The sequence below is a fragment of the Aspergillus wentii genome, assembly GCF_001890725.1.
Source record: "Aspergillus wentii DTO 134E9 unplaced genomic scaffold ASPWEscaffold_1, whole genome shotgun sequence".
NCBI classification, from domain to species: Eukaryota; Fungi; Ascomycota; class Eurotiomycetes; order Eurotiales; family Aspergillaceae; genus Aspergillus; species Aspergillus wentii.
In genome coordinates, this window is record NW_024467832.1 from 3,908,664 (window position 1) to 3,936,295 (window position 27,632).

Sequence of the window (27,632 nt, forward strand, 5' to 3'; positions counted from 1 at the left end):
ATCCACCTGTCTTCAAAATGAACATCTCAATCGACTCCCTCTGCAAGGACACTCCATCCAAGCAAACCTATACATCCTCCATCATCAACTCCTACACCCAGCTCCGCACCATCCTCCACGAGAATGAAAAGATCATCCTCGACGGAGAATCCCTCGACATCACCTCCGTCACCGCTGTTGCCATGTACCTCCCTCCCCCCCTATCTATACTACAAATCTAACCATCCCAGCCACAACACCAAAGCAGCCATAACGCCCTCCCCTGAAATCGCAGGCCGCATGAACCACAGCGTGCGCGTCCTCAATGAAAAGCTCGTCAACGGCGAAATCATCTACGGCGTGACGACCGGTTTCGGTGGAAGCGCAGATACCCGGACTGCGGATTATCCCGCGTTGCAGAAGGCGCTGATCCAGCATCATAATTGTGCTGTTGTGCTTCCTGCTGATCGGGGGGAATACTCTTCGGGTATGCGTATGGGTATGGGTATGTTGGACGAGGTAAAAAGCCACGCTATGCCGGTGTCGACGGTGCGGGCTGCGATGCTGATACGGTGTAACTCGCTTCTGCGGGGCCATTCGTGCGTGAGGATGCATGTGGTGGAGGGGATTCTGAGCCTGTTAGAGAATGATATGACGCCTGTTGTTCCGCTGAGGGGGAGTATTTCTGCGTCTGGGGATTTGACTCCCCTCGCGTATATTGCGGGTGCGTTGGAGGGGAATCCGGATATCATGGTGCGGTGTTCTGATGGACGGATGGTTTCGTCTCAGCAAGCGTTAGAGGAGATAGGACTGGCTCCGGTTGAATTCAACGCGAAAGAGGGGCTGGGGCTGCTTAATGGAACGGCGTTTAGCTGCGGCATGGCAAGTTTGGTTCTGTTTGAGGCGAATCAGCTTGTCCTGTTGGCGCAGGTGTTGACGGCGATGGGGACGGAGGCGTTGCTGGGGACGAGATACAACTATCACCCGTTTATTGGGGATGTACGGCCTCACGAGGGCCAGAAGGAGGCAGCGGGGAATATGTTTCGCTTTCTGGGGGACTCGAAGATGGTGACGGGGGCGTATCTGGGATCGACAGGGCTGGCGCAGGATCGATACGCACTGCGGACGTCAGCGCAGTGGATAGGGCCTCAGTTGGAGAATTTAAAGCTGGCATTGTCGCAGGTTACGACGGAGTTGAACTCGACGACGGATAATCCGTTGCTGGATGCAGAGAAGGAGGAGGTTCATCATGGCGGCAACTTTCAGGCTGCGTCTGTGACGTCCGCGATGGAGAAGACCATGACAGCGATGCAGATGATCGGACGGATGGTGTTCTCGCAGTGTTCGGAGATTATCAATCCGATGCTGAATAAAGGATTACCGCCGAACCTGAGCGCGGATGATCCCAGTTTATCGTTTGCGTTGAAGGGCGTGGATATCAACATGGCGTCGTACATGTCGGAACTGGCGTATCTGGCGCATCCGGTCAGCAACCATGTGCAGTCTGCGGAGATGCATAATCAGGGGCTGAATTCGCTGGCGCTGATTGCGGGACGGTATACCGGGGAGACGGTGGAGGTGGTGTCGTTGATGATGGCGACGTATCTGTATGTGTTGTGTCAGGCGGTGGATTTGAGGGCAATGTATGGGGAGTTTGTACGGGGGGTCAAGGGGGAGGTGGAGGCTGTCACTGCTGAGCTGGCTGGCGATGAGGGGATTCAGGGAGTGTGGCAGGAGGTGATGGGTCATTGGGATGCGAACAGCACGAGGGATTTGGCTGATCGGGCTGAGGTGGCAGTGGGTAACTCGATTGGGGTTGTTGTGAAGCTATCCAGAGACATACAAAGTGTCAACGAGTGGAGAGACAGGACGGTGAGGATATTGAGAGAGCGATACGATGAGACCAGAGAGGGTTTCTTCAAGCGTCAGACGACCAAGAAATATCTCTGCAGTTCGTCCAGGAAGCTGTATATCTTTGTTCGCGAGACGTTGGATGTTCCAATGCATCGAGGATTGATTGACCATCCCACAATTCAGCCCCAGCAGGGGAAGAAGTCGATTGGGAGCTATATTAGCATTGTGTATGCTGCATTGAGGGATGGGCAGATGAGGAATGTTCTTTTGGATGTCTTTAATCTATAGATCAATTCCTTGCACTATTCTACGCACGGAAACCGACTATGATGGCATTCTACCAGCAGCAAGTGAAGTATGTCTTACTGAACATCTTTTGAAGGTCCAATATTTTTAAGCCAGTTAAAACAAGAAGAACAAAGTCCTTGGCCAAACCAAAGAAACTGATTTCAGATTAGTAACATTCTCTCACTGCCAATTCGGTCCATATATGGTCAATGACTAGAAGACTGTAGACTCTGTTAGTCCTGCTTCCCTAATCCTTAAGATGACTTACTGCTCAGTCGTCTGGACCGCATGATTTCATCGCCAACCGAGGATTGCTGGACGGATGCGATGGCCAGCGACAGCCGCTTTTTCATATCCGAACTGCCTTCAAACCACTTCCACAGTTCATCCACGGCTTGGTCCATGTTGGCCACGCCTGCTTCCGGGTAATCTTTGGAATTGATGACGCTCCAGTACAGCCAGTACGCGCGATCCGGGCTTGGGGACGATCCGTTAAACTGCCACAGCTTGGGTCTTCCTGCCCTCTGCGCCAGGGCATCATGCACCTTGACAGCCTCCAGCAAGATGGCTCGTCGTCGACCATAATCGCCGGTCAGTTTCGCATCCCTCACCATGTTCTGGATCCTCCGCCAATTCGACACCTCTGTTTCCCCCGTGGGCATATGGCCGGTGAAGATGTGATTCAAGAAGCCCAACACGTCGGCGGCCTCGCCCGGTTGGGCGGATTTCTTCATCCAGCTCTGCACAAACGGCCGCAACGCTTTGGGCGAGTCCAAGGCCACCGACTGGATCACGATAAACAGGATGTCCATCGGACCGACGGCAAAGGCGCCAATCTCGGCCAGATTCTTCTGCAGAAACGCGCCCAACTCGTAATGGTTGGTGAACGTCTGTTTGAGATACGAGACGCGTAACTCGCCCGCATTCTGCAGTTGGCGGAGAAACAACTCACTCACATTCACCAGGCCATTGATGCCATCCAGGATCTGCAGCTCATTCTGCGAGGGCTCCCCGTCAATGGCCTTGTAGCCGAGATCATGATTCACCTCGGACCAGGCATGCATCAACACCGATGCCACTTGGACCTCGATGGGGACATGAATCAGGGCATCGACCGGTGGTGCGCCACTGCATGGCCCATGGGGAATCTCACTGACTTCGCTGAGCTGTTCTCGGCGTAACTGGACTCGATAGTGGTCTGCCCGATACCCTTGGAATTCCCGCTGGTACTCATGGATGACCGCCGAGTCCTCTTCTCTCGGAAAGCGGATCTCGTCGTTGACGTGGAAGAGACGGCGAATGAGGTTCTGCACTTTGTGGCGGTCGTCCGGGAAATACACGGCAATGCGCACGCCAGCCAGATCCACAATGTCCGTTTTGATCGATTTCCGATCCGGGTATCCTCCTGGTCGCCGTTGCAGTCGTTGGAGTAGCTTTTCCCTCAGCCGCTCGGGGCTCTTTGCACGATACGTGGTGATCTGGCGGATGCCTTGCGAATCCAGGGCTTTGATGCACTGGCTTCGTGCAATCGCAGCTGCCCGATCGTACATGTACCATGTTTCATAATATTCCTCCACAAAAGCGTCTATAAGACGGACTTGGTCTGCTTGGTTGGCCATGGTGAAAGCCAGTTGATGCTACGAGTCTGCCAGTTTCTACAAAGCAACCTGACCATCTTTATAGCATCTTTATAGCATCTGCCCCGCAGCTGTACCTGGTTTTGTTTATTTCAAAGCCAAACCTAGACACACGATTTCTAACCACTTGGTTCTAGACCAGACCTTTTGTACTGGATATCAATCAACTGTCACTTTGCCACTGTCGTTCCCGCTATCAGCCACACTCGAGTCGGGAATCTATCTCATCCTCTGCTAAGTGGGTCGATTCGGCTCTAGAATCTCAGGTGAAATAATCGTGAGGTCTATCCTTTACCTATGCACCTGTATAGATATAAGTATATCAGTGGTTTGAATCTTATGTTATATTTGAGTTTTTCATGCCATGTTGTCAACGTGGTCATCGTGATGCAAGACTGTATCGACCAACGGACTAGAATGTTGGTCAGAATGGTGGAAGCATTGATTTGTTCCATCGAGCCATGGTTCAGGCCATCTTCGTGGACTTGGCTTTGAAAGTTGCCACATGTTCCCCTCGCCCTGAGCGGGTCTGATATTCCGGAATAGTTCTATCGTCTATATTCTATCATATCGAAATACGGCGTTGTTATATGCACATTTCCATCCAAACGGGACTCCAAAAGAGATGATCTTCTCTTTCTGCTTCTCTGGAAGAGAGATTGTGATGGACTGTCTGGCCAGCTGAAAACATCTGGCCAGGATAAAGTCCAGCTCTTCATTCGACACAAACTGCAGGCCGGAAATGCAGAAGATGTGATCGAATGGCTCTGTCTGGCGAGATAGATATGCCACCATATCCTCATGGACACGATCTGTATATCTGCATCTCTCCAGCATCTTCTTGGATATATCCACGCCTGTTCTACTGAACTGCTTCAGACACCGTCATCCACCACACGCCAGATCTAGTATCCTCCCTTCGACATCAAACAGTTCAGCTTCATAAATACACCCTGGGGAACGACTGCACCGCAGCTTCTTCTGGATGAGCTGGTTAATGGTCTTGAACAACCGTTGACTGAACTCTTACCAGACATTGCGATGGCGTTGCAGGCTGGCAGGACAGCCGGTTCACTTGCCTCTCTCATGACAGGCTCAGGATCGACATGTGTCTTTCTGGCCAACGATGAACAACATGCAGCAAAGTTGGTCACCATCTTGCGGAAAAAAGACATCTTTAACAGGTTTCCATCGCAGTCGGTCCAGTACAAGGAGTGCAGATAAAAAAAGATATGAAACATGGTATTCAATAAAACAATCAAATCTGAGATATCAAGTCGTCTAGGGTAATGACTGGTAAATGGTACATGCTTCTCTTCCAAAAGCCCAGAATCTCTGTATAATATGCTCAAACGTGTATCATGATTCAAACTCAACTGTCTTACTGAGAACTCCTTGTTGATCAGACGCTCCTTCTTGCTTCTCCCCACTGCCTTCAGCCGCTGTTGTCTTTTCATCGTCCTTATCCAGAAGTGATGCTTCATCCTTACCGCGCACACTGACAACTTCGGCTCCCTCAAGCAAGTCTCGATCGGCTTCGCGGACGCTCCTTTGTTCGGGGTCTGCGCCATACGCCCCTGCGCCCCAGCTGGAGATACCGCCAACGATGGACGGTGCCGGTTGGCCAGCAGTACGGTGGGGATCATAGTCCTCTTCTTCTTCCTCGTCATCCTCCTCACGAACAAGTTCACGTTGCGCCTCGTCCATCTTCTTCTTGACTTCCGCCGCCATGCGGATACCATCAGACACAATGTTATCCAGAACCCCACGCAGACCCTTGCCCGGAGGAACAATTCCTCCAGAGGCTCCGGCGACAGACACGTTAGAGCCGGCATTGAACTGGGGTTTGGCCTGGCCCGCATTGGAAAAGGTAGTGAGGTTAGATGATAGCGAAGTGGATGCCAGTGATGCTGGGTGTGGGTGCTCTCCGAGTCGGAATGATTGAGGGAAGAAAGAATCGAAAAACTGTTCCAGAAGTTCATCGGCCAGAATCACCATGCGGAAAGTCGGAAGTGTAATGTGCAGGGGGTTGTTGGGATCCAGGGCAGGGTTGGCGGATTCGGTTGCATGTCGGTCCTGCTGGTGCTGGTGCTGCTGCTCGCCAGCTTGGCCATCTTCCTTGGGTTCAGTGGAACTTTCTGGCTTTTCTTCATCAATGTCGATCAGATCATCTTCATCATCTCCAATACTGAATGCCCCAAGTTTGTCCGCTGTATCCTCCGCATCCTTGTTTTCACTCTTGTCTTCCGTGCCCTTATCCTCTGACCCTGGACCTTCTGGCACGCTGGGGTCCGCATACTCAAAGCAGCGGCGGATAAATGAACTGACACTCCCCAAGAACCTTTCATCCGTGCTCAACTTATCTTGTTCCATTTGGCGTTCATTCCCGCCATTCGGCTCGTCCAATGACTGGCTGGGTGTGATAGTGCCGTCAAATCCCCGTCTTGACAGGAAGAGCAAAGCCTCGGATATCCTAAGTATTCCCTCTCGATCAACCCTGCCATTCCCACTGTCATCATACAGATCGAAGAAATAGTTGATGTTGTTCATGATATCGCGCGGGCCCTTGAGGCGTGCGAGTCCATTTACTACGTCTTGCAGGCTTAGCCCCTCAGACGGATCCTTAGCCCATTTGCGGTACAGCCGTTGCATAAACTCATGATCCGCAGGTTCGGCCCGGCTAGTTGGCGCCTTGCCAAAACCTCTGAAACCATACAAGGTTTGGTCGGCTGCGGACTCTTTTCGTGAAGGTCCAGGCGAGTCGCCTTTCGCCCATTTTGAGGTACTCGCCAGGAAATTCCTGAACGCGTCATAGTCCATATGGCTAGGGCTTGGACCAAGACCGACGCGGCCGACTTCTGCATCGGCGGGAGGTCCGAGAATCGACACTCGTTCGGCCTTCTTCTTTTCCTGGCGTCTCTTCTCCTCCTCGACGACCCTCTGCTTTTGCTGGTGATCATAGAGAATTTCGTAGAACCGGTCGTAAATAATTCCCAGATCATCCATGCTAAGGCGTTTGCTGTCTGGTCCCAAGTTTCGAATGGAGGTGCGCTTGGCGAAACTTTCAATGTTTTCCAACACTGCGTCTTTATGTTTGTCACGCTGCTCAACAATGGTATTGTGCGTGATACCCGAAAACTCCTTGAATGCCACAACCATCAGTTCCTGGAAACGTGTGATGGCTCTCAATTTCGGATTCTCAGAGCGCGGGTGGGCGGATTCATCCAGGCGAGAGAAATAAGACTTCAACACTGAAATGAACGACCCGTCATCCTGCACGTCCAGCAACTCTTCTCCGTTGACTCTGAGAATCGCCAAGCCGACCTGGAACAGGACCTTTGGCCCCTCAAGGAAGAATACATCCAAGACTCGGAAAGCAAACACCAGCGGCATAGAGTTGATGTAAAGTGAAAGGAACCAGGGCAGCGAGACAACAGAAAGCTGCACATCAGACTTTCCGAGATGTTCCCACAGAATAGGCATTGTTTTCTCCACGAGGGATTCAAACACCTTCTGGTCGAGCAAGGTTCCGTACATAGTTGTCGAATAATAACCAGGCAGAAGACGGTCGCACAGAACGGACAGTAAGAAGAATGCCTGGTCTTCGGACATGTATCTGATTGAATGGTCAGTGTTCGCTGGGCGGGGAAAGGATAAGAAACACCAACATTAACAAAGCTGCAACGACGATATTCATGGCCTGGCAGTAGCCAATCTCTGCATTGGTCCAACTATAGGCTGTAAGGACCCTCCGTAAGCGCCCGATGCCTTCCTCACTTTGGAATCCAGGATACTCTGGTAAACTGCGATTGAGATCCTTTTCGATTTCATCAATGGCGAGAGACTCTTGTCCTGAGAATTTGGACAGAGTTTGAGTGTATAGTTTCGGTGACCTCAGCCTAAGGTATAGAGAGCCGGAGCTCAGCTCCCAAATCTCTCCACGCAAGCGATTCGGAAGACCAACCCTGATCAGCTTGTGAAACGTGGGTTGTCTAACCAGAGTCGCATTGCGACCATTTTCTAAGTTTGATGAGCTTTGGAATACGTCAGCCAACGGAAGCAATTCGTACCTCTAAAGTATTCACCCCATAATCGCATTTTACTTCTATCGCGAAGCTTGCGAGCATCTCCGGGGTAGCGGAAGATCATGCCCAGTCCAGCATCTGGTGGTTGACGCTCACCCGAGCCGCCTTCTTCAGTTTTTGATTTTGCCCCAGAGAGCAAGTACTCCGAATAACAGTCCGCTACGACTATGCGTAGGTTCTCTATTTCCTTCATGCCTTCCCGCAATCCTTTCTTCAGGCCATCGCAGAATCGTTCACAGGCCTGCCTGCTTCCAACTAACTGGATGGTAAATCGCTGCGGAACGAAGTTGGGTTCCTGCTGCTTCCCCAATGCGCCGTTCCATGTTGTCAATGCGAGTGAGAACACATGACTCAAACTATTCAACCGCTCGACTCGGCGGATGCAACAAAGCGGGATGGTAAATCCATTGCCCGAAGGTCCAGTGCCGTGAGTCTGACCGGTCCAATGGGTTGAAGCACTCAGGCTCGCCGAAGGTACGAAGCTGGTAGGCTGGGTAGAAAAGCAAATGAATCGTTCACTCAGATGCAGCCTTCCCGCGTAGCGATTGCCGGAACGGTCCAGCCGATCACCCGAGGTCGCAGAAGAAGTATGAGGGATTGGAAGGATTAACTCGGCTGTTATCTCTTGTAATGGATTTTGGGAATCGGGAAGACGGAATTGCTGGCGAAACAAGGAAGCTTTGGAGGGGTTGCGATCGGAGGAATTGAGGGTTGGTATGTTGAAGTTAGCCGGGTCAATCAAAGACTGAGCCTTCTGGACGAAAGACGTCCATTGCATCATGATGCCGGTGTGGGAGGCCAGATTCAGGGACTAGTAGGAGAGGAGTTGGAGAACAATCGAGGGCCGTTAGACTAAAGACGTCGGGGAGAGTTCGGCGGGAGGTTAATGAAAGCTTAGAAGCCGGGGCAATGATTGCTATGCAAAGGTGCCCACAGATGGTAAAATACGCAAAAAAAAGTCATTTTAGAAACGAGCGCAGCATCTTTAGAAGGGGTTCTCGAGTTGCGACCCGCCAGGGGGAATCAAGTGAAGAAGATGATGTTGGATGGCGGAGGGGAATGTTGCCATCATCAGTGTTCCTGGCAGGCATCCGCGAAGCCCACGTGACTTGCTGCGGAGGTGAGACATCGGATGCGATCATGCGGCAGTTAAAACCACAGAGATAATAATGCAGAATATAGTTTGGGATCTACTACTTGTATGTAGAATCATGCAGGAAATATGTATTCAATTTATTCGAGCGGCAAAGCTGCCAATGGAGACCGACGTAGTACGCTAGAGTATAGGAAACAGGGTTGAAAGGAGAGTGAAACTCGTCAGATGAAGAATGAAAGAGTTATGTGTATGAAAAACAAGTGGTTTCAAACCAACATCGAAGAAAAAGACATGAGAAAGAGGGAAAAGAAAAGAAAATAAAGCATAATGTGACCTATCCGCTACAGTTCCATGCCAAGTAGACTCCATGTAACATTTATGTTTTGTACGCGCCCAGCCGATATCTGAATCAGATAATCATTTTGATCAAGCATTTCCTTCGTGGTTCTATTAGTTCTTCGAGTCAACTGGGTGCTCTGAAGCATCGTCGGTGTAAGGTGGGAGTTCATCGGAAGCATCAGCCATCAGACCCTGCTTCTCAGACACAGTTCCCCGCTCCTCATTGGAAACCGACTGCTGAGAGCCACCACGGCGGTAACGGAGCCACAGGAATACAACGGCCTGGCCAACGAGCATACCGAGAGCACTAGCTGCGAGTCCAGCCAGAACACCCAAAATGGCGGGAATAACAATGAAGCGGACGACACGGGAAATGGTGCGGTCCAAACCACCGTGGTGCATGTGGTGCGCGTGGTGGTGGTGATGGTGCGAGGGGCCAAATCGATCAGGGTGGTCCTCAGGGGCGAAGGTAGGCTCGCCATCAGGCCCGGGGAAGGGGAAACCTGGGGGACCATGGTGAGGTCCATTGGCGTGAGGTCCACGGTGGCAGCCCTTAGGTCCAGCCAGTCTCGATCCCATGCGCATCATACGGTCCTTTGCGGAGGCGAACAAGCTGCGCATACGGTCAAACAGAAGCTTTCTCAAGCAGTTCGGCTTTCCGCGGCACTGTCTCCACGAGATGCTGTCGAGGCCGGTCTCCTCGATATCGGTCTTGGCGAGATAAAGGTCGCCCTCGAGGTTGTGGATAAGGGTGATAGAAACGGTGTCGAGGGGAACGGGGTGTCCATCCAAGTCGAGGACGGTGAATCGGATCGAAAGGAGCTCCATTCCAGGTTCTTCGGGGGGAGAAGCCAGAGGGATCATCTCCAGCGCATATCCCAGCGGGATGGGTTCGGATTCCTCGCCATCAGATTCGCGACGCTGAACGGCGTCGATACGGGCGGGAGGAGGGGGAGGGAAGATCTGGCGACCGTTGGCCAACAAGAAGCCATCTTCAACGGAGAAGCTCAACGACTGTGACAGTCAATATACTGGGTTCTAGTGTGATTAAGAAAGGGATCCACTTACGAGAGACGTTTCGAAGCCGTCAGTCCAGCTGACTTTTCCATCTTCATCAACTTCCCGGAATGGACATTCAGTGCAGGCCAGCTCAACCTGCTCCTGATGAGCGATCTGTACATCCACGGGATGAATGTCCATCAGATCATCCTTGGGAGGAGGAAAGACATCGCCCTCGATTTCAGGGACGACGAACGCATTGGCGCCTAGGGCGATAGCGCCACCAAGAACAAAAGAACGAAGGTGCATGGTCGGGAAAATAGGTTAAACGATGGACATGAAGAAGCGTGATGAGAAGACAAGAGAAGAAGTATCTTTCTTCGATGACAAGATCAAGCGTTGATGAAGGGCGATGAAATAGATAAAACTGATCGACCGTCAGGAGGGGGTTGACGAATGCTTCCAGGAGCGATTGGGAAGGGATAAGAGCCCGGCGACAAGAATGCGACAACGCGATTGGTTGGAGGCGCGCCGGGGCGGAGCTGGTGACGCAAGTCTATTCGCGGCACTACGCCGGATCAGGGATGGTTCGTTCCGATACTGGGGCCTTGGTGCCTGAGGCAGCAGCGCTATCACGTGGGGGCAATTGCCCGAAATAGATTGTGCATGAAGCTTTTGACGATGACGACGACGATGATGTTGAGGAATTATTATTATTCGTGGATATGAGGCAGGCTCAGAACGAGAATCAATAATAACTAACTGTCAAATATAACTGTCAAGTATAACTGTCAAGACAAATGATATCAACGAAAACACATCAATGCTCATCCCAGTGTCGTACGGTCAAAAACCAACTTCTCAACGTCATAGGCCAGACTCTTCAAAAATCGAATATCAGGACCTTGGCCTCGCTCCAGATGCAACATAGTGTATGGAGGTACTTCGTTGTGTTCCATCCACTGACGATGATCCTTCTTAGTGTACCACAGGTATATGCACAACCCAACCAAGATGACTATCCTCCACCACTCCTGTCCACTGAACTGATATGATTGCTGCATTAACCGCCCAGACTGACCTCCAATCTGCATTTCTACGCTTCTGTACTCTCCATGGCCATGACAGGCGTTAGACCGGCCACTCTGCTCAACGTGTGATGGGGATGTGGTTGGCAAGAGTGCACCCGTCTCTGCCGTGAAAATCGATGTTCCAGCTCCATGATAATCACTGCGCTTGGGCTTTATGATGTCCTGTTTTCCCATGAAGAGCGGCGGGGATCTGAAACTCCATCGAGGTTTCATCGTGTACGGTTTCGGAAGGTAGACTGGGTCATCTGACGTCGGAGGGACTGTGCTGAGCTTCATCGGTGGTTCGGCTTCCACACCCTTCGATATCTCAAGGGGGTTGCTTTCCTGAACTTTGTTGGGTTTCATATCGATGTTCCCTTCGATCTGAGTTTCAAGAGAATTCACTCGAGGATGTTCTGATTTCGTAGGTGGTGATATCACCGGCTGCTCTTCGGTCTGGACTGCCTTTGAAGCCGGTGGGGTTTCTTTTATGTCATCTATAACCTCTATATTCTGATCGGGCTGTTCAGATAGAGGCTCTTTTGGCTGGGGTGCACATTTATCATCGCTGATCGACAGTCCTTCGAACCTCGTCGTGAGGGATTTCGGGCTCCCTTTATCGGACATACCGCAGAATTTGCAAACCTTGGCATCCCTCTGTGTTGCAATAACTTCTTGATCCTCCTCGGACAAATCATCCTCATCATCAGATATTGCGTATCTCCGTCGTTTACGCGATGGCAGCTTTTGTTCTGATCTGGTATCTCCTGTCGAATGGCTCGACATAGACAGCGAAGGATTACTTGGTTGAGTCCTATCCAAATCCATAATGCTTAACACGCTTGAAGCGATCGATTCGGTGTCGCTGATAATCCGTGCTTCCTGTGGTATATATTCAATCTCATCTTCGGATCCAGACGAGTAACTGGTGTCCGAGGTTTCCTCGGTTTGTTCGGATTCTCCAGACCCAGACCTTTCAGACCTGTCCTCGTACACAGTTTCGCTTTCTGTGGGATCCGTGGACTGTGAGGGTGGTCGTGTTGACTGAGTGACATCTAGTCCTGAATCTGACCCAGACTGATCTGTATATTCTTCATTGGAGCCAACGCTTGGGGATTGGTGTGGCCCTGTCACTACTACTCCTGGTCTGTATAAGTGTGCATTGGCATCCGTTAGTTGGTGTTGATATTGAATGTAAGGCCTTGTCTGAGAAACAATCGAGTCGTGATAACTTCCTTGAAACCGACTTGACTCGGGAACAAGACTCGGAGACCGCGAACACAGGTCCATCTGGTGTGCATAGTTTGCGGTAGGTAGGCCAGGATACTGACCGTGATGCGACTGGGAATCCGACACATCCTCCATTTCCTCGTCCGAAATAAGTGATTGTGATCGCTGGCTCTGCATTTGTGCCCGGACATGCTGAAGAGCCGAAGCCTGGCTGTACCCCCGCCATGATTGACTGGAAATTTTGGCGATCAGCCCTGAAGCTCTAGCCACTTGTTGCCGTAATACTTCATTCTCGTCTTCCAGATTCTGTACATACTGCTGTACATCGTAGCCCAATTGCTTCCGCTCCTCGTGATAAAACGATACCTCGTTCCTCAGCCTCTCCAGCTCAGGATTCGTCTTGTCTTGGTTGTCCTGAAACTCTCCCATCATGATACCACGAGCAGCAACCTCCTCTTCCAAGCCCCTTTGCTTTTCGAGACCTAACACGAGCCGTTTCGAAAGCCGCTCATTCTGTTCCTTGAGATCCTCATTTTCGTTCAACAAGTTGCCGATGTCGACATCGTCGTCCTTGGCTTGTTTCTCCATCCTCCTCATCCGCTCATCATCTTTCTTCTTCGTTTCACGAATCTCCTCCAACTCCATCTGCAGCCTGTCGTTATCATCTGCAAGATCCTTCATCATCGCCTCCTGATGCTCGTATCTGCGGTCGGATTGTAACGCTTGATACTGATATCTGCGGTTTTCCTCGTTCTGTTCAGCCCATTCTTGCCGGTAGAATTCAGCCCTCTCCTCGTGGTCGACGGGGTCGTGGTTATTGGGTCCTCTTACCTTTCTCCGGTGGTGCTTGCCAGGCATATCGGGTGTTGTATAGTCAAAGGGGTCTTCTATGGAAGAATAGGGTGGCATGGTTGTAAACGGTAGTAGATTTGGGGAATGTAAGTAAGACAATTCGTGATAAATGGTGATGGAGACATCCGTGGGCATTGTGGTGATATATATCTACGTCTTCAGTCCTTTGTCTCCTTTGGATGGGAAATGTCCACAAACCCTTTCATCTATTTGACAAAGAGTTGATTGTGACTATTCTGGTTTGTTTCATCTCGAATCTTACAATAAATATGCCTCTTCGCCGTCTTCTAAAATATATAAATGCCATTCTAGTCTGTCTTGCTGAGCTACAATGTACCCTAAAGCCATACAGGGATTTATTTATCATGGCATACACTATATTATCAAAAGAATATTCTCGATGCTAATGTCTGGTTGGCCGTTTCATTGCAAAACAATCATCTCTTTGCCCTTGACTGGCAGATGACTAGACGCTCATTATACTCAGTCTCAAATTTTATTGTCAAGACGAACAAAGAATGATTGTCTGTTCTAAACCAAGTCACATACTTTTTTTATTAAAATAACACGTTCGAGATGCATTGTTCTGAATTAGCAAAGAGCGGCTCGTCTGTCTTTGTCCTAGTCTGACCCGAAACAAAACAATGATGAAACAAATATCGAATGAATGCAATATTACAGCAAAGGCTCTATAATGATGTCTCAATACTCCATACTCAGACAGTTCTATCTATTAGCCCCTCAAAGTTTGGACTTTTGTCCCTTGACGTTTTGAACTGCGTCCCCGGATAGGAGGAAATCGGGGTATGTTCGCTTTCCGGCTGAGCCGGGAGTGCGCCAGGATGCGCCGTCGACTTTGAATGTTAGTGTTTGTATCAAAGAGCATAGAGATAGTCCAGTACTTACCAACGAGAACTTGTCCACTGACATAGCTGCCGGTGTTTGAGAACAGGTATACGGTTGCGTCTGCAATGTCGCGGACTGAGCCAACACGGCCCAGAGGCTGGGATTTAACGTAGGCTATTTTCTCGTCCGTGGGGAGAAGACGATCGAGTCCCTATAGAGATCAGCTGGAAGTCTAATATATGTATCATGGAAAGCAACATACCTCTGTCGAAGCAATTGGTCCTGGGGCAATGATGTTGGATGTCACGCCCAGGGGGCCATATTCGATAGCGACACTGTGCGACAAGGCATCGATACCGGCTTTGGCAACCGACACGTGAGCCTGGTATGGTGAACCCTTATAGTGGAGTGTTGCACTGATGAAAATGATGCGTCCACCGGTGCCCAGTGGGGAGGGGTTGACTAAATGTTCATCAGTAAGAGCCATCCTCAGCGTCGCGTTAACTTACGAGTCTCCGAGTCGACTCTGTGCTTCTTTGCTGACTCGACCAGATAGGGGATAGTCGCTTTCAGAGTGTTGTAGGAACCCAGGACATCAATATCGATGACGGACTTGAATGCGTTGGCGGAGAGCTGGTTGATCGAAGCCAGGAAGTTTCCCGCAGCACCAGCACTGGAAACTATTAGCATGAGGATATTTCTGGTTTAGACAAATCATACATGACAAAATCAATTCCCCCAAGCTCCTTGACACAGCGAGCCACTGCGTCTTGGAGACTCTCGACCTTACGCACATCCACGGCACCGACGCCGATGACCTTGGCCCCCGGACGGACCGTCGCAATGTCTTTGGCTACGCTCTCGGTCTTTTCGACATTTCTGCCCACGATGCACGCATTTGCTCCAAGACGGACCATCGCGCGAACCTGGGCGCTGCAGATGGTGCCGGCTCCACCGGTGCAAAAGACAACCTTGTTTGCTGGCGACGGTCAGTTAGGAGTTGGTTGGCTGGGGGAGAGACGATACTCACCGAACAGGCCGTCTTTCCAGGAGTCGCTCATGTATTCGATCTGAGGGATCGGCATGTTGAATACTTTTTAATTTGTATGTCTATTTGATTATTAGGAAAGATTGTTGTTTGATGGATTATCGCAAAGTTGAAGCAGAGATGGATGGACATTGTCACTTGTCACACTGGCTTTCCCCACAGCGTCAAGTGCCGCGGCTGTTGGACGGTCATTCGGTCTGTAACCTCGGACACCACGATTCATCTTGAAGAGTATCACTAATCGATATATAGTTTTGGATTAAGATATGATAGTGTCTTATTTTCATGAAGATCTCTGGTTATCTATACATTTCTGGAAATATGATGTTGAAGCTACGACGCAGTATATGCGACCGATACAACCAACACTAGCGCTAACACTTAGGTTATTAGTATTCCTATCAAATATATCAAAATATAGAATTCATAGATGAAAAATAAACAATTATTTCTGTTTATCCCATCTTCTATTCGTTGCATATCGTCGTCTAATTGCCGTGCTGCGATTGGACCAGCACCAATTCAGGTTCCGACGTCACTTTTCGCTCTCCACCTCCAACACATCAAAACACAACTTCTTCCTCAGCATCAACGCCATCTTCTATCTTAACCAGCTTCCCCTGCTGGTTTCCGAGTACTCGATAAAAAGCCTCTCCCAACTTCTCAATCCCACCTCTCCTATCGCGTGGCATCCGCCACTTTCCACGTTCAAGTCGTTTCGCGACAGTCGACTCCATCATGGCGTGTCCCATCACCGTCACCAAATTCGTTGGAACTGTTTCCCTGGGTATCCTGACGGTATGAATAAACACACCTTATTTCTGCAAGAATCATCCATTAAATGCGCTATTACCCATCCCATACAATCGCGTCGTTTCTCATATCGCGACAGCCATCAAATCCCAATCCCGAGACTAACAAATTTGATCTCAGGGCCTCTCATATTCCACATCCACCATCACCGTCCCCTCTCTGCAACTCCTCCCTACCTCCGCTAATGCCGCTCGCTCTCTCAATGAAGTGAAGCGCCTGAACCGCAAACATGGCCTGCGCCTCGCCAACCTCACCAACGGCTGCCTCCTGTTCGCGTACTGCATCTCCCCGAAACATCGCAAACACCCCTATCTAGTCTGGATGTGCGTGACATCCACCCTGGCCTCGTACGGCGTCGACCTCTTCTTCAACAGACAAAAGGGTTTCGTGGCTTGGATTCAGAGCGTCGCGCAGGACGTCGGATGTGGCCGCCTTTGCCGCAAGTCTGCTGCGAAGAAGGATGAGGATATTGTTCTCGTCGAGGCGGAGGAGAATAATGTCAATGGCGAGATTATCCAGCAGGAAATGACCCGTGAGCGTAGACTGAACTGTGCCAGAGCCTGGTTTTCGGGTCTTGGACTTGCTATGGGAATCGTGGGACTTTGGGGTGACAAAAAGTGAATTGCTTTGAATTACATGGACTCTTCGGTATTCAGACATCTTTCAGTCTGAACTGAGTGCCGTCTGTAGTGGCCATGGGAAGTGATTCTGATCATGGCCTGTGGATTCTACACTGACCCCATGATGCAGTCACACTGACATCTCTATTATCTTCTATACTGTCTTTTTTCTAGTTTGTCATAATTCCTTTTTGTCATTTATGGGCTATGTATACTTGAGTCTATTGCTAGGTACGGTGTTGGTTGACTACAAGCGAAATGAAATTATAATCTCAAACAATAAAAAACCACTGTCCCAGTACGAATACTAACATGATAGATTCAATTCAAATGGTACATATGTGTTCACGCCTGAGGCATAAAGGCATCAAGGCCTCAAGCAACACGTGCACACCTTCCTTTTTGGCCAAACCCTCCTTTCCTGGCCCTTATTCAGATCAAGTCTCAGCCTATTGTTCACTCGTCCATCGGGCATAATACGTCTCCAGACACTCTGAAAAGGGTTTGAAGTTGACAATCTCCGGCCACGCTGACAACGCCCTTTTCAAGTTGTCCGTGTCATAACGAGCGATAGTCTCACCCTGGTCCCCCCACCACAGCTGCCCAATATCGAGACGCTCGCGAAGGAGAGGAGCCACAAGGGCTTCATTGTGGCCTTGTGTTTCCGAGAACTTGGTTAACCATTCCGCAGCAGGGATACATCGCAAGGGCGAATCGCAGAGCCTGCTGATGGTTTGAAAGCATTCTCTAGCCATTATTGTCCGGTCCTGATCTGGCTGGACTACGTTGAAAGCCTGTCTGAGGTTATCGTTGGACTCGGACACGCGCAGAATGGCAGAGCAGACAAAGTCGATAGGGACAGACTGGACACGCTGCGCAGGAGGGTCAGCATAGAATCCCATGCGAATGCAGTTGGACATCATTCGAGCGAAGAGGTCCTTTGGATTGCCGATTCCGGTGGCACTGTGTCCGGTAACAACACCAGCTCGATAGATAGACACGGGAAATCCGTTTGAAATGGCGTTCCAAGCAACTGTTTCTGCGACAAACTTGCTTTGGGTATGTCCGACATGTTGCTTGATATAAGCCATATCCAGAGGTGGCTGCTCATTTTCTGGTATCTTCATTCCGGCCAGAAGCCCTGACGGACCCCAGACATTGATACTGGAGCAGTAATGGACTGGCTTCAGGCGCTTCGTGTTCGCAAAATTCAAGATATGCGTCAGTCCGAGGACGTTAGGTCGTCGGTGATCCGAATAGGGAAGAATATAGTTGACCATCGACCCGAAATGGAATACCACGCTTGCCCATTCTGCAAGCTGATCAAAACGCTCCTGTCCGAGGCCAAATGTTGCGTCACTCAAGTCTCCCGGAAGAACAGTCACCTTTGATTCAAAATCCATGACCACACCATGCTGGCCGACAGACTGTTTGAGCCGAGACATGCCACTTGTAACATCTTCGGCTCTCACTAGACAAGCAATCTCTTTGACAGATGGCAGCTTGCCCAGCATTACAAGCAAATAGGATCCGACAAACCCGGTAGCTCCTGTCAAAAAGACTCTTCCTTCAGATGCCGAACGCCAATCTAGAGCCGGAGTGGGAATTGGGTGAATGCTTTTCCCAAGCTCCATGTCTTCCAGGAAGAGCTTGAGCTCATCCTCTTCAGTCGGAGGTGCAGTTAGGTCGGCATCAAAGCCCTTACCGGACGTGTGTTTCTCACGAAGGGTTTTGATGGTGAGTTTACCTAAACCACCCACTGTCTCCGAGTTTGCAATATCGCCCAGCGAGACCTCGATGCCTACGTGTCGACGGAACCAGCTTCGAATCTCGATGGTCATCAAAGAGTCGATCTTGATCATAGCCAGCTCCTCGTCCGTCATATCGTCCGGCGAGGACATCTGTGATGCTATCTTGAGTCCGATTTCTCGAGTAATTCGTTTTTCGGTCTCGGGGTCATTCAGAAGCTCGGGGTTGCGTTCAATCGAGGACATAAATTCGCGAAGCCTCGAGCCTTCTGAGTCCGTATGGTTTTCTCCAAGTGTCAGAACATTTTTCCAAAAGCCAGTCCGAGCATCCTTCGACCACATGCCGTGAGCATCAAGGTCTGTAACAGGTTTGGTTGTCCCAAGACCAATCGACATCTGCGTTGGTCCATTCACCCGCGGGGCGAAAATTGCGACCTCCAGGGTCAGGAACAGTTCGGATTCTGTTACGGTGTGAAGATTGATTCTCCTAGCTCTTTCCAAAGTCTGCGGGGAGCTCTCGCTGACGAATCCAATATCCTCCATGACCCCAACATCAATAACGCTCGCTGCAAGCCCCTTTCCATTCCGGTACTTGGTGAAAGCATCCAAAAAGGTATTTGCTGCAGCATAGTTTGCCTGACCAGCGTTACCCATAATGCCATTTACAGAGCTAAAGAGGACAAAGAAGTCCAATTTAGCTTCCCCGAGTGCATGGTGAAGATTCCACGACCCTTGTACCTTGGGCGCCAGCGCCTCCGTCCAGTCTTCATGTGCCATCTTTGAAAAGGAAATATCCTGCAGACAGGCGTCAATAATCACGAAGCTTTGCAGTGTATGGTATAGTTCAACCTACCTTGAGAACCATTGATAGTTGAAGGACTCCGGCAAGTGGCTGGCTGCTTGCAGAAATTGCTCTCTGCACGTCTTCGAACTTGGCTACACTTCCCACAACAACCGTAACCTGACAACCTTGCTGTGTGAGATCCTTGACCAAACTCTTTGCATTAGGAGACTCTCCGCCAGAGCGAGATAAGAACACAAAGTTCCTCGCCCCCTTCTCGACCATCCATGTAGTGATAGCACGCCCAAGACCACCAAGACCACCCACCAACAGGTATGAAGCGTCGGGTCTGAATTGTGTAGTCATTCTGGCTGACGAGATGGACAACAGTGCTGGATCTTCTGGCATCTTGATTACAATCTTCCCCATGTGCTTGCCACTTTGCATCAGCCGAAAGGCCCCCTTTACATCAGCAGCATCAAACACGTTGATCGGTCTTATGGGCATAACTTTTCCTTTGAAGCTCTCGTCGAACTGTGCATAGATCCTAAAAGCTTTGTTAGTGTGACTTCCTGGAAAATTTTTAATGTCTACTCACCTCCTCATGGATTTGGGGTCATGGTAGAACATGTGGTGGAGATCAATCCCGAAAAATGCACGATTCTCCTGGAAAATGTCCATATCCAGTTTTCCATGGCCAAGGAAGTCTCGCTTTCCAAGTTCCAGCATCTTGCCAAACGGTGCCACGCATTTCCAAGAGGCATGCAAAAGCTCGCCAGACAGAGAGTTCAAGACCATGTCAACACCTCTGCTATCAGTCTTGTTGAGTATTCCTTGCAAAAAGGATGTACTTCTCGAGTCAAAGATGTGATCTTCTGGGATTCCCATTGATTCGATCAAATACTTCCTCTTCTCTTCATTACCAACTGTGGCAAAGATCTCTGCTCCCACGACTTTGCATATCTGAATAGCTGCTAAGCCAACACCACCGCAGGCCGAGTGTATCAAAACCGTGTCCTCTTTTTGGAGATTGCCAAGGTTGATCAACGAGTGGATGACCGTTGCGTATACGCATCCAACAGTTGCCGCATCCTCTAGCGAAATCCCTTCAGGTATTTTCCTACACACACGCGCAGGAAGCACCTTTCGAGTTGAGCAGATACCTAGACCCATGACCATGACCCCATCGCCCACTTGTAGATGTGATACTGCTGATCCGACTTTCCTAACGACGCCGCTGCCTTCAAACCCGAGCTCGGTGCAATCCCCAATGAGGCCATGTGCAATCATCATATCCTTCGAGGGTCAGCATTTTGTCTTCTAGCATATAACCAAACTCTGTACGTACTCGAAAGTTCAGTCCAACATAAGAGATATCCACCTCTACTTCGTCCTCCGAAAGCGTGGGTAACGTTGTATCGACCCAATGCAGAGAGTCAATGATCCCATAGGTTTTTATGTCCAAAGCTTTTGATGAACAAGAGTTGTCTTTGCCTCGCAACTGGCTGCCATCAAGCGGGGCCCATTGGTACCGACCCGTGTGAACCATGCCGTCTGAAAGACAGAACTCGCTGTCTGGAGCTAGCCAAGGGCTTTGCTTTTGCCTTTCAATATGCTCGAACACTCTCTTTGTGGATGCTACGGCAGCCATGTCAAAACAGTCAATTTCGAGCGTTGAATAAAGATGAGAAGTCTCATCTCGAACTGTGCGGAAAAATCCCAAGGCCAGACCAAAACGAGGGTCGTCACAATGCATTTGAATTGGTCTTGTCAGCCATAACATGCGCGAGTCATCGGTGGTTGACAGCCAGCCCTTGAAGGCTTTAAAGTCTTCGCCCGATATATCATCCAAAAAGGGACCTGCTAAATCCATGAGACAGATGATATTACTCCTTGATGGAGGGGGCTGCTGTAAAGTAAACCATTCAACGGTGTAGCCGTCGTCAAGAAATGCTTTTTCTAGCGAGCGAGTCCACTCCTTGATGCCTGTGTGATAAAGGAAGGCTACATTTCCCTTGCTAGGGTCCCGAGGTGCCGCAGCCGTGGAGAGCATAGTGGCGTTGGAGTTATAGGGCACGTCGTTGTCGTACCGCACAATATCAGTGCCCGTAAAGCCAGCGTTTATCAACTCATCGTTCCACCTTTCCGGAGAGACGTAAGGCTTGTCTTTGCGGCCATCAGCTTCTCCAAGCCACCAGCCGGGAAGAATTCCCATGATAAAGTCTATGAAGGGGACTCCAGGACATAGCTCTTGGAGCAGAAGCCTACCGTTAGGTACAAGAAGCTTTCGAACATGGGACAGAGTCTGTGAGAGACTCGGTGTCGCGTGGAAGACATTGGCTGCAATGACCAAGTCATAACTGTTTGGCTCAAACCCCTGTTCAGTTGGGTCTTTGCTGATATCGAGAACACTGTATTCTAATCCGGGATAGTTCTTGAATTTCTCCTTGGCTTCCGGGATGAAGCCTGGCGATATATCCGTGAATGTGTATTTGGAGAACCTGCGGCCCGCCTTGCAGTCCAGAAGAGGCTTTAATGCCAGAGAGGTAGCACCACCAGTTCCAGCTCCGATCTCTAGAACCCTGAGTGATGGGTTGGAGTGACTGAGAAGTGACAAGAATGAATCCCAGTCGGATAGGAGAGCGATTTGCTCATAAATCCCACTGAGGTTTTCATCGGCCATGAGAATCTCAAGCGGCTGTGACCGGCCTTCAAGGATATCCTGAATGGAATCAAGAACTCTCTCCGCAACAATGTTGGCATGAAAAACCAATGGATGTGTGTCTGGCGATTTGTCGAAAAGGCCTCTCGCGATCACCATCCGATCAGGGGAGTCGAGGTACTCTTTGGCGGATCTCATCTCGGGCGTCAACTCTGGCGACTCGTTCACAATCTTGTCGTATTGGGCCCCAATCCAGTCTTTATACTTTTGCAGGTGCTCAGAAACCGGACTTATCGATTTGATAAGGTGGAATGTCTCAATGATAATGAGACCCGTTTGAAGTGCCGTGCGACGACCATCATATTGACCCGAAGGAATTGGAAGAAGTTGGTCCTCTGGCGCAACAAAGTCGATATTTGGTTTCCAGTCCAGAGTTGAAAGCAGAGGGGCCCCGGCACCATTGATCAAATCATCTGAGACACGGAAGAAAAAGCCCTTTTCGATGGAAAGAACAACTTCGCTGTCGGATGTTAGAGTGGCATTGCCCGACATGTTACCGCTTATCATCTGACAAAGAACATCAAGAGACATAGGCCCTTGGCTTGATTTGATATAAACCGCGTCAATGGCAATGGGTATGCACAACTGAGTCATCCGCCGCGCGATACCTTGGGTCGCTGCTACGCTAAGAAGCTGCAGGGATTGGTCGATGCAAACTGGGTGAATTGCATATGTAGAAGATGCCTGGAGCTCTTGTCGATCCTGCATTGTGGCGGCAGCACGGTTCTCTGTTGGACTTGCTGAAATTTCTTGTAGCCCTTGGAATTCTGGTCCATACTCCAACCCACGCTTCCCCAGTGCTGTATACCATTTTCTGGCATCAACCGTTCTTGAGTATTGCTGTGCCGGATGCAAATCATATTTTTTGTCTGGGCCTGCCCTGACCTGACCGATAACGTGCTTCCTCCAAGAGCTGCCTTGTTGAGCACTTATTGTAAAATCATACCAGGCCGAGTCGATATTGTCGGCTAACTTTGCTGGTCTCAAACTGGTGACAATCTCGACATTGTCCGATTCTCCAATAACGAGTGCCATTCTCATGAAAAGATTTCTTACTGAGTAGTCACTGGACCCTGTGATTTGGCGAATTGCTTCACCAGCCATTGCAAGGTACCCAGCACATGGGAACACGATGTCGTTGTTGATCCGATGGTGCATGAGCCATGGAACATGCTCAACCTGGAGTAGATTTCTCCAGGAGGGTTCAATATCACTTGATTGTGGGGATCGTGCACCAAGAAGCTCATGATGCGATGCTTGACGGACTCTCCAGTCATGAGCTACACGAGGCTCATCCCAATATCGTTCTTCATGCTGCCATGCATATGGTGGGAGATCCGTTAGCACTTTTCCATCCGGAATTACAGCACTGAGCTTGGGCAAAGCGCCAAAGCCATGAAGCCTACCAGCTGTAGCAAGCAGACTCTGGTATTGGTCCTCTTTCCTGATCAGTGTAGGGACGTATAGAGGTTCGGAGTTTCCCTCTTGATTTTTGCCGCTAAATATTTGGCGTAGAGGCCCGGAAAGAGTGGAATGAGGGCCTATCTCGAGGAACAAAGTGGGGAGGTAGTTGTCATCGATAATTCTCTGGGCTCCACCATCGAACAACACCGGAGACTCGAGGTTCTGCCTCCAATATGAGCTGCTGAGATGGGAAGGGTCACGGATTGTCTGCCCGGTGGCGGTTGAATAAAAGGGTATCATTGACTGGTTGTGCTTCATATAGGGGTCAAGAAGCGTTTGATATGACTGCGCTGGTTCTGCCATGTGGTCTTCGGGCATATCAGTACCAGTGCTCAACTAACTTGAGGAAACAGGAAGGTAAGAACATACGTGAATGATAAGCAACGTTAACTGCCAGCCGCCTGCAGAAGATGTCCTCATCATCTGCTTTGATCTGATCGACGATTTCCTGCACAGCCTGTTCGTCGCCAGATATTGTGACACTTTGAGGACTGTTTACACAAGCAACCGTCACGCCTTCTTTCAGAAAGCGTTTAACATCTTCCGAGCCCAGTCCAACAGCTGCCATTGCACCCGAGAGGCCAGCAGGAAGGGCTGCCGTGGCTTGACCCCGGAAATATGAGTTGATCATGGCAAAGTCTGCTGGAATGGCTCCTGATGCATATGCTGCGGCAATCTCTCCACTCGAATGGCCGACCACTGATTCTGGAACGATGCCCCATGTCCGGAGCAGGTTGACCAAGGCAATCTGGATAGCGGTGCAGAGAGGTTGTGCCAGCTCCGGCTCACGGACACGACTTTGACTCTCCTCTTTTAGGAGTTCCTCTGTGTTGTGTCAGCACTATTCTAGGCTGGCAGATATAATACATACCTTCGATAGTCCAGCTGGGTGGATTTTCCAATCCCTGCAACACCCTATCCATTGATTCAATATCTTGTTTGAATTCTGGAACTTTCAGGATCAATTCTCTGCCCATGCCAGGCCACTGCGCTCCTTGCCCGGTGAACACAAAGGCGATACTAGAAGGAGAAGTGCGAGATGTGACAAACGGCGAGAGACTTCCATCTGCATCTACCGTTGTAAACGCTCTGTGTGGTAAGTGCTCCCTTCTCGTGGCAAGTGTATAGGAAAGATCATTTAATGCTGGCTTGTTTTCAAGATACCCCTTCAAGCCTTCGATATTGCTCTCTAGTGAGGCAGCACTTTTTGCGGAAAGAACCAGAAGGTGTGGCTTCCCTTCCGGCAGTTCATTTTGCTGGGGGGTTGGAGGGCAGAATGACGCCGCAGAATCAAGAATAAGCTGGAAAATTGTCAGAACAGCATTCGCTTCTTTGGATAGAACGTACATGAGCATTTGTTCCTCCGATTCCAAAGGAATTGACACTGATGCGCTCACGACGATCACTTGGCCACGGTGTTGCTTCCACGGGAACGGTCAATTGTGCCTCGTTGAATGGGACTGTTTTGTCAGCAAAGAAATTCCATAAAGTTAGACGAGACTTACTATTAGGATTTGGTTTTGTGAAATGGACATTTGGGGGAATCGTCCGCTTTTCAAGAGCCAGGACTGCTTTGATGACACTGGTGATGCCTGATGCTCCTTCAGAATGTCCAACATTCGGTTTTACCTGAAAGGTCAGCTTTATATGTGTTAAGGCTCGAGTGACTTACAGCTCCCATATAGATACCCTTTTCCCTAAAAATGTTGGCGACCACTGATGTTTCGGATGTATCGCCGACGATGGTGCCTGTGCCATGACACTCGAAGAAGCCGGTTTCCAGAACATTATCAATGCATGCCTTTTGGTATGCCCGTCGAATTAGGCTCTCCTGGGCCTTTGAGCCAGGAGTTGTGATACTTGGAGTTTTACCGTCACAGTTGACTGCAGTGGACCTAATTACCGCTCGGACTGGATCTCCGTCTCTCAACGCAGCGTCGAGTGGCTTGATAAATATCGCATTTACGGCCTCTCCTCGTCCATAGCCGTCTGCAGCGGCGTCAAATGTTCGACAAATACCACTTGGCGAAAGGACCATGTTTTCTGACATGGCCGTCGTCATGGTTGGGGTGATTATGAGATTTGTTCCGGCTACCAGGGCTGAAGAGCATTCGCCAGAGTATAAGGCCTGGCATGCTTCGTGAAGTCCAACCAGGGAGGATGAGCAACCTGTACGAAGGGTCATACTAGGACCATGAAGATCAAACTCATATGATATGCGGTTGGCAATGGCGAAATCGCCCGTTGCCATTGCATGGTATCTATCATGGCGCTCCAAGTCTTTGCTCATCAGGTCAAGCCAGTCTTCGCCAAACACGCCGACATAACAACCAATATCGTTGCCTTGCCAGTTTGCTTGGCCACCATTTTCCATGCACTCCCAGATCACTTCTAGCAGAAGCCTCTGCTGTGGATCCAGTTTTGCTGCTTCCACCTTGCTCATGGAAAAGAAAGGTGCATCAACACAGCCAATGTCTTGCTCGAGAAAGTAGCCATTTTGTGTTCGGACTGCTCCAGGATTATGCTCATTGTAAAACGCATCGACATTATATCGAGATTCCGGGACTTTACACAAACCGTCTTTTTTGGAGACGAGAAAATCCCAGAATTGTTCACCACAATTGACGCCTCCTGGTAATCTCATACCCATACCGACAATTGCGACCGGGAAGGGGACTGACTTACGATTGGAGTCATCATTCGTAACCTGCTCTGGTGTTGTGTTGGAGGTCGACCCATTGACTCCGGTGTTCAGGATCGACTGGATATCTTCACGGGTTGCACCAGCAAGTCGCTGGTCTAGAGTTGAAAGCATGTTGAGGCTGAGTGTGCAGGTTCACGGAGAATTTCTGGCATTTTTCATTCGGACATTATGCATTTAAGATATCGTGAGCTGACAAGATCTCGATGTTCAGCTGAAAAAAGCAATTACAATAATTGATAGTTTTGCTTTTTCCACATCAAACCACCGAATGACAGCAACGCTATGTGCTTGACATGCATCGACTCACTCAATTTTGAGTCAAACAACTCATCCAATCACCCGAAACTATTGAATTTGTGTAACCACTAGTCAGCTCTATGCACATACCAACAAACCCCGATGGCCTGGCAGAATATATCAGCAGCCCAAGATGGCACTGCTCGATTCCATCTGCACGATTTTATGATTTTTGACTGTGTAGTCGCACCACACCTCTATACACCATGCGTTTCTCTGCTGTCTTTGCCGTGGCCTCGCTGGCCGTCGCCCCCGTCTTTGCTGCCAGCAACCAGACCTTGACTGACATGGCTACTCTGGACAGCAAGGCCAAAGACGCTCAATCAGCCGTCAAGGACTACAGCGGTGGCCTCTACTCCGCTTACAAGGTCGCAACCGCCGTTTACGGTGCCCACCAAGCTGCCGGAGCAGTGAGGAAGAGCATGGCCGCTGAAGATGAGCCTTTCACGTCGGATCAGTGGCCTGAGTACCAGAAGTCGTCCAACAGTTTCTGCAGTACTCTGTCAGACACGCTGGACAGTGCTATCAGCAAGGTATGCATAGCTTAGCTGACTCTGAAGATAGCTAACAAGGACTAGGCCGCCGATATCAAGAACAACGGAGTGTTTGCCTTCATTGCACAGGGCATGATCAGCAACCTTTACAACGAAAAGACCGCTTTCCAGAAGCAGGTCAAGTCGAAGCTTTCGGAGGAGCAGTGGAAGTCGCTTGAGCCGTGTTCTCAGAAGGTTGACCAGAAGTACAAGGATGCCGGTGCAGCTTTCCAGAACTAGCCTAGATATCCTTCTGAGTGCCTCGCATGGTCTCATCAATCAGTCAGACAATTGAATCACTGAACAATCGTTAACATCGCCTTCCAACAGCATCTTTATATATGTCTTTTCATAGCCGATCACAGGTCAGGACGATCTTTACACCCCTTGCTGGGCTATCCAATACATTCGTCACTCAAGCACGTCATGCAACATGTCGTATACTTTTATCTCCAGTATGTACGATTCATCGTAGATCAAAAACAAGGGATAAGGCAAACCAATAGAACGGCAGCAATCAATAATTTAAGCCAGGCAACTATATTGGCAATCGTCAGCTCAACCCAGCCCTGTATGCGCCTCCTTGTATATGATATATCAATATGATATCGATTCGCTTCACCCCTG

General features: G+C 49.8%; 9 protein-coding genes across 9 annotated transcripts; 3 read left to right on the top strand and 6 right to left on the bottom strand.

Moving 5' to 3' along the window:
- Positions 1 to 17: 17 nt before the first annotated feature.
- Positions 18 to 2,121, top strand: ASPWEDRAFT_167508 (uncharacterized protein; the record flags this gene model as incomplete). Its single annotated transcript, XM_040830155.1, has 2 exons — positions 18 to 184; positions 231 to 2,121. The coding sequence occupies 2 exons, from the start codon at positions 18 to 20 to the stop codon at positions 2,119 to 2,121; spliced, it is 2,058 nt and encodes a 685-aa protein (XP_040695169.1).
- Positions 2,122 to 2,334: 213 nt separating this feature from the next.
- Positions 2,335 to 3,752, bottom strand: ASPWEDRAFT_64736 (GTP pyrophosphokinase; the record flags this gene model as incomplete). The annotated part of the gene is made up of 2 exons (XM_040838762.1): positions 2,390 to 3,752; positions 2,335 to 2,342 (listed from the first exon to the last, which is right to left on the bottom strand). The coding sequence occupies exons 1-2, from the start codon at positions 3,738 to 3,740 to the stop codon at positions 2,335 to 2,337; spliced, it is 1,359 nt and encodes a 452-aa protein (XP_040695170.1). The 5' UTR covers positions 3,741 to 3,752.
- A 945-nt stretch (positions 3,753 to 4,697) lies between these two features.
- On the top strand, positions 4,698 to 5,080 carry ASPWEDRAFT_269744 (uncharacterized protein). Its single transcript, XM_040832930.1, has 2 exons — positions 4,698 to 4,903; positions 4,956 to 5,080. The coding sequence occupies exons 1-2, from the start codon at positions 4,800 to 4,802 to the stop codon at positions 5,041 to 5,043; spliced, it is 192 nt and encodes a 63-aa protein (XP_040695171.1). The 5' UTR covers positions 4,698 to 4,799; the 3' UTR covers positions 5,044 to 5,080.
- A 37-nt stretch (positions 5,081 to 5,117) lies between these two features.
- ASPWEDRAFT_101520 (GTPase-activating protein) lies at positions 5,118 to 8,624 on the bottom strand (the record flags this gene model as incomplete). Its single annotated transcript, XM_040827396.1, has 3 exons — positions 5,118 to 7,374; positions 7,427 to 7,778; positions 7,829 to 8,624. The coding sequence occupies 3 exons, from the start codon at positions 8,622 to 8,624 to the stop codon at positions 5,118 to 5,120; spliced, it is 3,405 nt and encodes a 1,134-aa protein (XP_040695172.1).
- A 563-nt stretch (positions 8,625 to 9,187) lies between these two features.
- On the bottom strand, positions 9,188 to 10,845 carry ASPWEDRAFT_269763 (uncharacterized protein). The gene is made up of 2 exons (XM_040832931.1): positions 10,347 to 10,845; positions 9,188 to 10,292 (listed from the first exon to the last, which is right to left on the bottom strand). Exons 1-2 carry the CDS (start codon positions 10,584 to 10,586, stop codon positions 9,390 to 9,392), a joined length of 1,143 nt encoding a protein of 380 aa, XP_040695173.1. The 5' UTR covers positions 10,587 to 10,845; the 3' UTR covers positions 9,188 to 9,389.
- A 391-nt stretch (positions 10,846 to 11,236) lies between these two features.
- On the bottom strand, positions 11,237 to 13,713 carry ASPWEDRAFT_35053 (uncharacterized protein). Its single transcript, XM_040834139.1, has 2 exons — positions 11,350 to 13,713; positions 11,237 to 11,266 (listed from the first exon to the last, which is right to left on the bottom strand). The coding sequence occupies exons 1-2, from the start codon at positions 13,562 to 13,564 to the stop codon at positions 11,256 to 11,258; spliced, it is 2,226 nt and encodes a 741-aa protein (XP_040695174.1). The 5' UTR covers positions 13,565 to 13,713; the 3' UTR covers positions 11,237 to 11,255.
- A 67-nt stretch (positions 13,714 to 13,780) lies between these two features.
- ASPWEDRAFT_35054 (SDR family oxidoreductase) lies at positions 13,781 to 15,460 on the bottom strand. Its single transcript, XM_040834140.1, has 6 exons — positions 15,306 to 15,460; positions 14,996 to 15,254; positions 14,785 to 14,948; positions 14,538 to 14,737; positions 14,336 to 14,486; positions 13,781 to 14,283 (listed from the first exon to the last, which is right to left on the bottom strand). Exons 1-6 carry the CDS (start codon positions 15,358 to 15,360, stop codon positions 14,171 to 14,173), a joined length of 942 nt encoding a protein of 313 aa, XP_040695175.1. The 5' UTR covers positions 15,361 to 15,460; the 3' UTR covers positions 13,781 to 14,170.
- Positions 15,461 to 15,874: 414 nt separating this feature from the next.
- Positions 15,875 to 16,991, top strand: ASPWEDRAFT_35055 (uncharacterized protein). The gene is made up of 2 exons (XM_040834142.1): positions 15,875 to 16,121; positions 16,257 to 16,991. The coding sequence occupies exons 1-2, from the start codon at positions 16,062 to 16,064 to the stop codon at positions 16,755 to 16,757; spliced, it is 561 nt and encodes a 186-aa protein (XP_040695176.1). The 5' UTR covers positions 15,875 to 16,061; the 3' UTR covers positions 16,758 to 16,991.
- Positions 16,992 to 17,205: 214 nt separating this feature from the next.
- ASPWEDRAFT_100309 (uncharacterized protein) lies at positions 17,206 to 26,286 on the bottom strand (the record flags this gene model as incomplete). Its single annotated transcript, XM_040827295.1, has 9 exons — positions 17,206 to 19,299; positions 19,358 to 19,832; positions 19,884 to 20,581; positions 20,634 to 23,779; positions 23,841 to 24,296; positions 24,343 to 24,772; positions 24,819 to 24,931; positions 24,977 to 25,100; positions 25,144 to 26,286. 9 exons carry the CDS (start codon positions 26,284 to 26,286, stop codon positions 17,206 to 17,208), a joined length of 8,679 nt encoding a protein of 2,892 aa, XP_040695177.1.
- Positions 26,287 to 27,632: the final 1,346 nt, after the last annotated feature.

Bases quoted from the DNA above. Each gene is read 5' to 3' on its own strand.
- ASPWEDRAFT_269744 (XM_040832930.1), top strand. From the start codon at position 4,800: ATGGCGTTGCAGGCTGGCAGGACAGCCGGTTCACTTGCCTCTCTCATG. The intron at 4,904-4,955 runs GTTGGTCACCAT...TTTCCATCGCAG, and splicing joins GATGAACAACATGCAGCAAA to TCGGTCCAGTACAAGGAGTG.
- ASPWEDRAFT_269763 (XM_040832931.1), bottom strand. From the start codon at position 10,586: ATGCACCTTCGTTCTTTTGTTCTTGGTGGCGCTATCGCCCTAGGCGCC. The intron at 10,293-10,346 runs GTAAGTGGATCC...TGACTGTCACAG, and splicing joins ACGGCTTCGAAACGTCTCTC to TCGTTGAGCTTCTCCGTTGA.
- ASPWEDRAFT_35053 (XM_040834139.1), bottom strand. From the start codon at position 13,564: ATGCCCACGGATGTCTCCATCACCATTTATCACGAATTGTCTTACTTA.
- ASPWEDRAFT_35054 (XM_040834140.1), bottom strand. From the start codon at position 15,360: ATGCCGATCCCTCAGATCGAATACATGAGCGACTCCTGGAAAGACGGC. The intron at 14,487-14,537 runs GTATGTTGCTTT...TGATCTCTATAG, and splicing joins GACCAATTGCTTCGACAGAG to GGACTCGATCGTCTTCTCCC. The intron at 14,284-14,335 runs GTAAGTACTGGA...TAACATTCAAAG, and splicing joins CAGTGGACAAGTTCTCGTTG to TCGACGGCGCATCCTGGCGC.
- ASPWEDRAFT_35055 (XM_040834142.1), top strand. From the start codon at position 16,062: ATGGCGTGTCCCATCACCGTCACCAAATTCGTTGGAACTGTTTCCCTG. The intron at 16,122-16,256 runs GTATGAATAAAC...ATTTGATCTCAG, and splicing joins TTTCCCTGGGTATCCTGACG to GGCCTCTCATATTCCACATC.